Source organism: Anopheles stephensi, chromosome 2, assembly GCF_013141755.1.
Source record: "Anopheles stephensi strain Indian chromosome 2, UCI_ANSTEP_V1.0, whole genome shotgun sequence".
NCBI lineage: Eukaryota > Metazoa > Arthropoda > Insecta > Diptera > Culicidae > Anopheles > Anopheles stephensi.
Window position 1 is genome coordinate 43,368,440 of NC_050202.1, and position 10,686 is coordinate 43,379,125.

The 10,686-nt window shown below is 46.0% G+C and overlaps 2 protein-coding genes across 2 annotated transcripts; one reads left to right on the forward strand and one right to left on the reverse strand.

Annotated features, from left to right (window-relative positions):
- Positions 1-26: 26 nt before the first annotated feature.
- LOC118502380 lies at positions 27-2,117 on the reverse strand. Its single transcript, XM_036034601.1, has 2 exons — positions 1,867-2,117; positions 27-1,794 (listed from the first exon to the last, which is right to left on the reverse strand). The coding sequence occupies exons 1-2, from the start codon at positions 2,115-2,117 to the stop codon at positions 27-29; spliced, it is 2,019 nt and encodes a 672-aa protein (XP_035890494.1).
- On the forward strand, positions 2,094-5,788 carry LOC118507525 (serine protease 7-like). Its single transcript, XM_036046091.1, has 5 exons — positions 2,094-3,407; positions 3,468-4,110; positions 4,300-4,502; positions 4,564-4,904; positions 4,971-5,788. The coding sequence occupies exons 1-5, from the start codon at positions 3,174-3,176 to the stop codon at positions 5,527-5,529; spliced, it is 1,980 nt and encodes a 659-aa protein (XP_035901984.1). The 5' UTR covers positions 2,094-3,173; the 3' UTR covers positions 5,530-5,788.
- The last annotated feature ends 4,898 nt before the right edge of the window (positions 5,789-10,686 follow it).

Consider the following 10,686-nt stretch of genomic DNA (forward strand, 5'->3'; position numbering starts at 1 on the left):
GTGATAGTATAAGCGAAAATTTAAATTCAAAGGGTAAAATCAAACGGTACATACTCTTCGGCACGCTGTACCACGTGTGGAGGAGAGCGCGCACGTTCGATCCGCTTCGCGATAAGCTCAACGATAAAAATTCCCCCCGAAAGTAAGAGCATCGCAAAGTAGAAAATGAACAGCGGCAACAAATGCTCCATATTGAAGACGATGTAATCCGGTACGGAAGGATGCTCCCGGATGCGTCTAATTTTCATTAACTGAACCACCGTTTCAAGCTGATGCATGAACCGATCGTTCATACCGGCCTCAACACAGTGCAGCACAATCGCATTAAACGTGCCAACGAACGGCGAAGTCTTCGGGACGGCCATCGATTTATAAAACTCGTAGATCGGCTTCTGAATCGGCCATATGCCATCCGGCTTCCCCGGTATCCACTTGTAATTGCCAGCCAACACAAGGGGCACATATTCGTCCGCGATCAGTAGCGCCGAATTGCGGTGAATGATGATCTGCTCAATGGAATCGCGCAATGAGGAAGTATTTTTCGTCGACAACCGATTTGATAGCGCGCTGTAGACGGGATTTAGAAGGTGGGGTCCTTCGTGCCGCACCATATGCTCGTGGTAGTGGGACACCTTGAGCTCGAGGTCCGTTTCAACCAACTGCTCCAGGCTGTTGATGTTGTTCACCTGCTGATTGCTCGGATGAAGGTAGCGGATCGTAACGCCCTGCCAGATCGGATACGATACGATGTTGTAAACCAGCAGGCCAACAATAATCCAACGCTTGCGTGCCGCCCGGGGCAATTTCACCGACACGTTGTAGATAATGCCCACCAAATTGAGCACTTTGGTACCAAACGACGAGTGTTGCGTTTCACGTGGAACGTCCAGCCTGTAGGCGGCGCACTCGAGCAGGAATATAATCATCGGCACACCGAACGAGAGCAGCACGTTCGTGAGCATGTACGCCACGCTAAACGGGTTGATAAAGACCTGCGTTTTGTCTCGATTTTTGAAAAAGTTTCGTGGCGTTATGAATACCAGCTTCTCCGTGGATATGTAGTGCAGGTAGAGCAAATTCTTTGTATCATAGTTGTGAATGATGCGTGAGTTAGCGGCCAGATCGATCAAATTGTTTTCGATCAGTCCAAGCGTCCCCACCGGTGTCCCATTCTGGTGGATGTATCCGATCGATAGTTCCAGTTCATTTTTGTGTAGAACCAGGCTAAAGTTCATGAGCTTTTGCATAATGGACAGAATCTCCTGATCGATGTCAGTGAAGCTAACCGACCCCAGTATGCAGTCGTAGGCCGACGTCGAACCGTTGCTGACGTGCATCGCAATGTTAAGCGGATATCCATTCAGATTGTACACTCTGTCGTTGATGAAAAGGTTCAACTCTCGGTTGTACGATTCCAGTTCGGTGCCATCCACCAGCAGGTTGCAGTGCAGATTGGATTTGAACGTTGGCAAAGTTTGCAGCTCCGGCGACAGTTCCTTCCGGAATGGATTAAACACACAGCTTTCTATAGTGTCGTTACCGTGGCGATTAAGCACAATAATCTGCAGCAGTCGATACTTGTACCAGGCGACGTGAAAAAGCTCGACCAGCTCTCGATCAACCATGTCCTGCGTAATAAGGAGCACTTTTGCACGCGGATTGTACTGCGACAGATAGGGAAAAAGCTCCGTTAGCAGCTCCTCAATGATACCGGATCCGACAAAGCACTCGTTCATGCGGTACTCCAACTGCTGGGTGTTTTTCTTTAACGATTGCTGGACAAATAGTTGAAAACTGTCGAAAAAAATCACGCGAGAAAATGTTATCACGAAAATGACACACGCGACACGCGTCAGCTTCGCTTACCGATGAAGAGTGAAAGCGTTCAAAGGCACGGGATTGCGCAGACAGTATGGCGCCATGATCGGAATTTCGTTGCTCGATTCTATCACTGTGACGGTGTGCTGGTTGGTGAGATAATTCTCGAGGATTTGTGTTTCCATCGATACCGTGCTCGAGTGACAGTCACTGTGGCGCAGTGCATCGAGCGATGCTTTGGCTCCGAAAGATCCGCAATCCAGCAACAGCAGCAAGACAGCGCAATGCGTTTGCTTCATCTTGAGTACGGAAGAACAAAAGCCTCTGGTGCAGCGTTTTTATAATGGAAATTGTGTAAACAAATCACCACAGCAAGTAATTAATCGTTTTGATCCTAGGTATTCTCATCGTTTCCTGCCACGGGGAAAGGGTTATTAAATATTAAAGATTCGGACGGGGTGCGATTAATCATTTCAAAATCCAGAACGTAGCTGGTATTTAGTGTAATTGATTAATGCGCTAGTAAGAGATAAGAGATATTTATCTGTAGAAAAATCAGTTAAAGTTAAGGAGTAAATATTCCGATTGGCAGTGTTCTCGACCATCGAGCGTGTGTGCCGTTCTATTTAACACGACGCCAACGCGAAGAAATGTTCCTTTTGTTCTTTAAAAGCAATCGTTCGACCTGTTGTTTTCGATCGGAAAGAAGCTTTTCTGTCCGCGACACAGGTTGCTCACCGTTAAGACCAATGTTCGGCGAAGGGTTCCGGTTTGGTAGAGTCGTGAAACTCGTTCCTGAGATAGCACGAGCCAAGAATCGTACACCACCCATACGACCGTGCGAACGTCGCAAAGTGCCGTCAGAATGGGCTTATGGGCTCTTAACACGATGCCGGGGGTGTATGGAAAATCCAAAACCCTCGTTCAACTCGTTCGGAACAGAGTGACGTGACGCAGACATAAAAAGTCGAATATCAGAGAGGAAGCCGATCCGGTTGAGCACCTCAGTTGCTGGGGATGTTGCTTTTGTTGACCAGACCGGACTATTGGAGGATGCAGCACGGGACGGTCGGAAGGGTGAAGCAATGTTGTTCATCTTGAAATTCGATCTTCTTCCTTCCACACGGGCGTGTGTCAACCCGCGGAAGTCGAAGCGAGAGAGAGATTGTATGCTGGACGTGTGCGCAATCGTTTGCCGATGCCTGCCGAGCGATAATCCGCTGCGTTCTTGAAGGTTATGGGTTGTGAGCGTTGTTGTCCTCGGGTTTCGCTCTTCGGCCGGCATTAGTCGTAGCCGCGTTGTCGAACTGCGTACAACCAAGAACTGATTCTTCGTACATTTCGGCACGGGAAGGATGTTGACGCCTCTTGGGAAGGTGCTACTAGTGGTTGTTGCGTTCTGTGGTGTGGATGTCTCTGCCGGCGATCGACCATGCCAGACACGTTCCGCCAAACCGCTGCAAGGACGGTGCGTTCCGGTGGCCAAATGTCCGGCCATCAAACAACACCTGCTACGGTTGCAATTCCGGTCTGCTGATACGTTCGAAGCGTTTCTGAGCGAACGGGCATGCAGCTACGGAAAGGACGGTGTAAGTATGATGGGCTTCGGTTGCTTTAATGGTTAGTCAATAGCTCAATGTATTCGGCAGACCTTGCACGTATGCTGTACAGGGAAGACGGCCTCCGAGCAACGGACGGAGCTAGTCACAAACGAGGCACTCGAATGTCCCGTAGAATGTGCACCCATCGAGGACTGTCCAGCGGTGTATGGTCGCAGCATGGTACTACAGAAGCGGTACGATCGTCGTCTGCATAAACTGTTGCGCGACAACTTCTGCTACGAACAGTCGGGCCAGCTATTCGTGTGCTGTGATCCGGATCGGTATCCGAACTCGATTACCGCAGGCACCCGACAACTGGCCAAACGCGTCAGCTGGCAATCCTGCGTGACGCCGTTCGGAGACGATGGGAAGTGTGTACCGCCGGCCCGCTGCGCCATGGTCGACAACCCGGAAACGATCGCGTCCGAACTGGAAGCGTTCACGATCGGATGCGATCCAGTGGGCAACCAGTCGCAGCTGTGCTGCACCGAGTCACTGCTCATCTTCGACCAGGAAGCTGGCAAAGAATGTGAAACAAAGGACGGGCGCGAGGGTCTGTGTACGGAGTCGGAACGCTGCTTGGATTTCATTGAGTCCGAGGAACAGGATGTGTACGTTCGGCAGAACTGGTGCTACACGAACCTACAGCAGGTGGATTATTTGTGCTGTGCTCGGACACGGATCAAGCAGCGTAAGTAATCTTTTTCTTTCGTTCCACAAACAAACAAACAACCAAATCCAAAAAGTCCACGGTGAAAGAACTCACCAGTGACCCCTGGGTGACATGTGGCCTTATCAACAAGGGAACCAGCTGTTGTACAGTGTGTAGGAAGAGTGTACAGTACGGTCGGAATTGCTGTTTATGTGTTTTGTTTTGTAGCACCGCAGATTGAGTTTGGAATTAGGGCCGGAGAGGATCTTCCCGCGTGTTCCACGGTCATCAATCGGCCTGGATATTGTGTACCGCTGGCGCAGTGTGGGCCGGTGGCAAGGTTACTGCGTCAAATATCTGCCCGCGGTACGACAGCCACGCCGGATGAGGCACGCTTTCTCCGGGCATCGATTTGTACTACTCCAGAAGGCGTAAGTGATAACGACAGCCAGAATATCATACAATATATCAATAATGTTCGATTTATTGTAGGCCACCGGGTATCATGTTTGCTGTGATGTTACAGCCGTACAAACTACTACTACAGCTGCTCCTCCGTCAACGGCACCTACTACTGCTGCCCCCGCCGCCCCGAGCATGGTTAATCATCCCAACATTCGATTCTTCGACCGATCGAACTGTGGTCTTGCGGGCACCATTAACAAGATCGCGTTTGGCCAACAGGCGCGCCTTTTCCAGTATCCTTGGATGGCAATGATCGTGTATGTGTCCAACACGTCCGGTACGGAGAGTGCCGAATGTGCTGGTACAATCATCAACGTTCGCTATGTTCTAACGGCGGCTCACTGTATCGATGGTCAGATGGAGCGAATGTAAGTGGTGATGGTATTTTGTACCATTTGCCTGTGACTAACAACCTGTTTGCCGTGTACTTACAGGCGATATGTACGAATAGGTGAGTTTGACACGCGCACAGACCCCGATTGCGAAGAGGACACTTGTGCTGCACCGATTCAACGGTACGGTGTGGAGGATGCTATACATCATCCAAACTTCACGCGCATCGTACGCTCCGGCCATGACGTTGGTCTGCTGCGATTAAATCAAACGATCGACTTCAGTTCCGGTGACGTCTCACCAGTATGCCTTCCGTTCACCAGCAGTCTGATGGGGTTCGATCCTACGTTGTACTGGATTACTGGCTGGGGTCTGACCGAACGGCTGGAGGTTAGCCCGATTCTTTTGCAGGCACGCATCCCGCCCGTGTCCTGTAGTTTAAGCAGCTATGCAATTTGCGCCGGCTTTGGCAATGCCACACTGCACTGTGAGGGTGATTCTGGTGGTCCGATGAAGGCGCAGGTACCGGAGTATAATTTCCGATTTGTGCAGTACGGTGTGATTTCGGCCGGGCCACGCTGTGGTACGCAGGGTGTTCCTGGCATTAGCTCGAGAGTTTCATATTTCATGCAATGGATTCTGGATAATATTAAAGCTTAAATTTAGTATAAATTGTGTAGAGATTTTGTGTGTGAGTGTTCCCGTCTCATCACAAATCATGTGATTCAGTAAAAATGAATGAATGATGCAAATGAATGAATTACATCAACTGGTCTTTGCGATTTCAACCGCAAAAGAGATGTTAAACTGTCTATGATGAGTTTTATTATAACTACCCTCAAAAGAGTTGTTAAAAGAGTCGATTCTTGATGGTGAATGAGGAAGAATAAATGAATTCTCTGAAAAAACTCCATCACCTGGAAAAAACTGGCAATAGGCATATCGTTCCGTAGTTCAAATATAATCACAATATTTTGTTGTCTTTTTTTCTCTTGCTCAGATTGAAGCAAAATCTTAGCCCAAAGTAACAAAGCAAGTGTAATGGTTTTTGGAAAAGCTATATGCCCTTATTTAGAATGTGCTGTTATCACTAAACTTTAAGTGTTTTTGTAACCTTTACTATAGTTTTTAGAAAATATTTTCAAATTTGAAGTGAAACAAATCTGCTAGGTTCGTTTTGTTCCTTTCAGAAAAGAAACTTGTTCCGTACCGGTCCGAAAAAATAGAAGCTTCAAATCACTACAAACAGCATTCCCTTCATCTCTACACTTTTTACTTCATTTTCTATTAGTCTAATCGCTTTTTGTATATTTAACTTTTTTTAACAGCCAAAAACTTGCTTAGACCTACCTTATTCGTATGGTCTAGATAAAATTTTTAATTCTTTTAAAAATGGTCGCCGTTTGTTGTTTGTCTCACTGCACATAGAACAAGTATGCTTCAACATTCTCATCGCGAGTACCTGTGTCCCAAAATGTTTCGCATAACATGCACATATCAATGAAAGGAAAATTATGTTTTGTTGTGCTGTTGTTTGGTTGATTGGTGAACCAACCATCGGAAAACTAACTAAAAAGACATTTGAAGAATTTGATGTTCTTGAAGACTGGTCATAGTAACGCAGGTCTTGATCATGTAAAAAAAGTGAATATCACATCATATCTGAAACGCCAAGTCCCAGTAGGTCGTTAAGTCAAAAGAAGAAGCAGCAAAAATTATACATTTTTGCCGCATTGTTTGTAAGATTTTAGCTGCTATGCTAAGTCTATTGTAAAAATATTGTGGAGTTTTCAGTAGAAAGTTTTGGATTGATCGCTTACATTTAGATTCACCAGAGCTGGTGATTAAGCTATTCAACACAATAATCAAAAGTACTGATACAACCCCTTTGAATGTATCAATCATTGACAGGCCACGGAATCAAAAAGGATATGGCCTTATCGAATAGACGGAAAATGGTGGATTATATTATTCTCTTCTTCTTCTTTGGCACTACAACCTCGAAAAGTATGGGCCTGCCATTTTTGGCTTCCTTTGACTTTATGTTATCCGTAGATGGAGAGTCAGTTCTGCGTGACGGCCCGGAAGGGATTCGATCCCCAGTCCTGCCGTATGAAGACAGGCGGCGAAACTGCATCTAGCATTGTACCGATTCGTTCTTTTAAGACATGCCAAACAAGAACCAAGAGTTAATCCAACTAATAAAGCAAGAGTGAAGAGTTAGGTAAAATAATATTTTTACTTGAAACTAGAATGGCCTACAGTGGTGTCAGTCCGGAAATACGCCAGGACTAGGGATCAACATTCAATCAGGCCCGGCACTCCATACGCAGGACTCATTATCAAGTTATGGAAATGGAATCAAATTAAGAGAGTCATAAATGGCAGCTCTTTCGATGTTGATGAAGTAATGAGCTTTTCAAGTCGCTGATAGTATGCATTACTTCAGCCAGGTAACATCCGTAGAGCAGAGTATGAAGAATCGATAATGCTGTTAAAAGATTGTGGAACATGTTCGATAATCCGTAGTCTACGCACTGTGTTGAAAAAGAATTATAAGCAGACCCAACAGTGGCAATATCAAGGGAATGGTTGTGTTGTGAGTCATTTCACTTGAACCAATATTTTGAAAATGCTCATCACTATGACATAAAGCGTGTGAGTCACAAAAGTTGACCATTCCCCAGGTGAGTTAAACCATAATCTACCGCCATGCACTCTATAAAACAGGGTCGTCGTGATATTCATGTTTCAAAAGGATCTGCTGCACCGGACGCGTCGATGACGTACGCATTGGGGACTTTCCCAACAAGAGTTATTTCTTGATATGAGCGAAACTTCCAGCATCTCACCAGTATCTAAAACTGTCTGTCTGCTGGTGTTGTTCTTATTGCTCGCGTTGAGTATCTTGCGTACCGTCTAAATTTACCGGTTCTAAAATCCAACGTTTCTACCGTTGTCTTCACTAAAGCACGCGAGTAAACCGTGTAGCGCATGCGTGCTGGCGAGAAACAAGGTCACTGCAGATCTATCAGCTGTTTGCGATCGCCGACCATGTGAGTGTATTGAAGTGTTTCGTTCGAATGCACAAGATTTGTGTGTTCGGTTTTGCTTCTTTTAAGATTGTACCTTGATAACAGGTGATGTTTTGTATTGAGAGAGTTGAAATTTAATACTGATGAAATTTAATACGCCGGTTGATTAAGATCGCGTTGTACCTATGCATACAATGCTGGATGATTAAAGGAGTATTACACTAAAATGCAGCTCTCCATATTCGCAAATCGATATGGTTTGGGTGTGCGTTACATGCATAACAACCGAGGTAGTTTGTTGATACAAAATAAATTGGATTCAATTGTCTAGTTAACGAACAGTATCATCATCGATGTACGAGTTTGCTGTTCTTATAGTAATGTTTTTTATTCCAACAGTTGAGTGAAGAATTAGGTCTCTCTTGAACTCCAATTTTATGTAGCATCTATCTTCACGACTGACCATCACGTCTCAGGTAAAATCAAGTCACAGGAAGCCGTTAATGGAGACCTTTCAGCGTTGTAGTACTAAAGAAAAAAAAAATCTAAATCTATGTCTCCAGTACAACTAAAGTATTTTTTTATTCAATCTGGTGTGGTCGTTTTGCTTAAAACAAATTTACAAATAGTTACTCCTTCACTTAGTTTGAAAAACATTTCCTCCCTCGCACCGTGAACGAAAACTTCATCGCAGATTATCTCGATTGTTTCATAGCTTGGTTTACCGTCTTCATATTGACCCTAATCCGGGTGTATTCTGTAATTCTGTAAAAAAAAAAACAAAAAATTAAACATTCTGTAAAATTAAACAGATCGAAATTAAAAAAAATATTAAATAATAGCAAGAGATCACCTATCGATGGTGAAGATAGTATGAATAAAGTATTGGAAATTGTTCAAAGGTATAGCTTAGTTTTTTGAAGTCCTGGTGACTTTCCTTAGTCTGCCCAAGTAAAGTCTCACAAGCATAATTCGTCGTAATGGATCAGCTACTTACGTAGGACTACTACAGATACTTCTGATATTGGATGGAAAGTTCGTAAACTATTTGATTCCACCGATATCACCCGGATCGCCTAACGATCAGCCAATAGATAGGGCAACAGATTTACGGATAGGGGTAGCGGTTTGCCAGAATAACCGTACAATGAAACAGTCCGGTGACTGGTTGGCTATCTGCCAACAACTAGCAGTGGTCAATCGTTTAATAGCACCCGGGGTAACAAAGCCTATCCAACCGTCCCAGCGCAAAGAAGCTTTACTCCCTTGGTGGAGTTAAATATTTTGGCTTTAAATTTTTCGTTCATTTTGCACTTCCGCCCAGCACGTGCGCGCATCCCTTCATGCGCGGGGATGCGTTCTAGCATCCACTGTCGGTGGTCGATGTGTACTCTGCAATGTGTTTCTCCACACCCCCAACCAAAGAGAGAGAGAGAGAGAGAGAGACAGAGAGGAAGCTACCGTTCCGGGAAGCTTAGCATTACTGACCATGGCCACCTACTCCGGTGTGTGCCGTGCAGCAGAAATGGAACGAAACGGAACGAAACGGTTAATCCACTAAATTGATGTGCTCCACATTGGAGCAACAGCTCTTCTTCCGCCGGCTCGGCAATACTTACACGCATTTCATCTCCATACATTGGCGGGTTGAAGTAACTGTTGGTTCTGTTCCACGCCAGTTTTGCTGCCTCGTTTGTTTCGCTGTGCAAAATGTGTCGACGATGTGCTGCGGATGTGCTTTTTCTCCCTCGCTCGTGCTCGTGCACTTTACCTCGGTTGGCCTACTTTGTTGGCCGAGCGGTTATTGTGAGTGTGTTACGCAGCCGATGCTTTGCTGCGACAGCCGAAGAACGTGCCGGACTTTGGGAAAATTCTTTCCCGCGCTCACGCGAAATTTTCCGGAGAGAGTGAGAGAGCGTTCGGAGATCCTGATCATTTAGCCCGTAACATGCGTTTTGATCGATCTCTGTATGGTCTGTAAGACGGTAGAACCACATGGAGTTTGGCGAAGGTGCAGACCCAACTAGTGCTCCACTCATGAGTGCACTTGAGTGCTGTGCGCACCGTACAGTTTGGGGAAAATGAGTAATCGTGGCGAGTGAGAACCCGCCAGCTTTGTATGCTGAGAGTCCTTGTCCGTTGCAAGAAGCTAGCGGAAAATGCATGCACGGAACTCACTCTAGCCACCCACCCACACCGTACAAACACACGCAACGCACGCAACGCACACCCTGTCTCGAACGAGAGCAAATGATAATCGAACACGGTCGAGGCGCGAATTCGGCATTTTTGTAAGGCACGGCATCAAATAAGTGAACCCGATTCGTGTTTCGTATCGACACGCTAATGAGGTGCTTCCGATATGCGACTTTCGATGTTTAATGTTTGCTCGGTGCGGTTTGTACGCTGGGCGTGTGTGTGGGAAAGTGCATTCTTTTTGTCGCCGCGCGTAGCTAATTTTTGTTTCGTTCGGTTCGGGGTCAGTTGGGTTTTTTTTTTTTTAGTTCAATTTTCACACGAGTCCTCACCCTATCGGTAAACTCCTATCCTATTCTGGCACAACTGTTGAAAGTGGGGTTGGAGTTCTTCGAGGTCGCACGTCAGGTCCTTCGAGATCCTTGAGGAAGACCGAAAGGAGTGCAACGTGTAGCATGCGAAAGAGAATTGCTGAGATACGGTGGACCACAACGGAACCAAATGCACCAGCAACTTCAGCAGAGATGTGCCGGAACGAGAGAAAATGAATCAGTTAGTGGTGAGAATAGCACACAACAAGCCGGCC

Excerpts from the sequence above, each read along its gene's own strand:
- LOC118502380 (XM_036034601.1), bottom strand. The coding sequence starts at position 2,117 with ATGAAGCAAACGCATTGCGCTGTCTTGCTGCTGTTGCTGGATTGCGGA. Across the intron at positions 1,795-1,866 it reads AACGCTTTCACTCTTCATCG|TTTTCAACTATTTGTCCAGC; the intron begins GTAAGCGAAGCT and ends TTTTTTCGACAG.
- LOC118507525 (XM_036046091.1), top strand. The coding sequence starts at position 3,174 with ATGTTGACGCCTCTTGGGAAGGTGCTACTAGTGGTTGTTGCGTTCTGT. Across the intron at positions 3,408-3,467 it reads GCAGCTACGGAAAGGACGGT|ACCTTGCACGTATGCTGTAC; the intron begins GTAAGTATGATG and ends TGTATTCGGCAG. Across the intron at positions 4,503-4,563 it reads TTTGTACTACTCCAGAAGGC|GCCACCGGGTATCATGTTTG; the intron begins GTAAGTGATAAC and ends GATTTATTGTAG.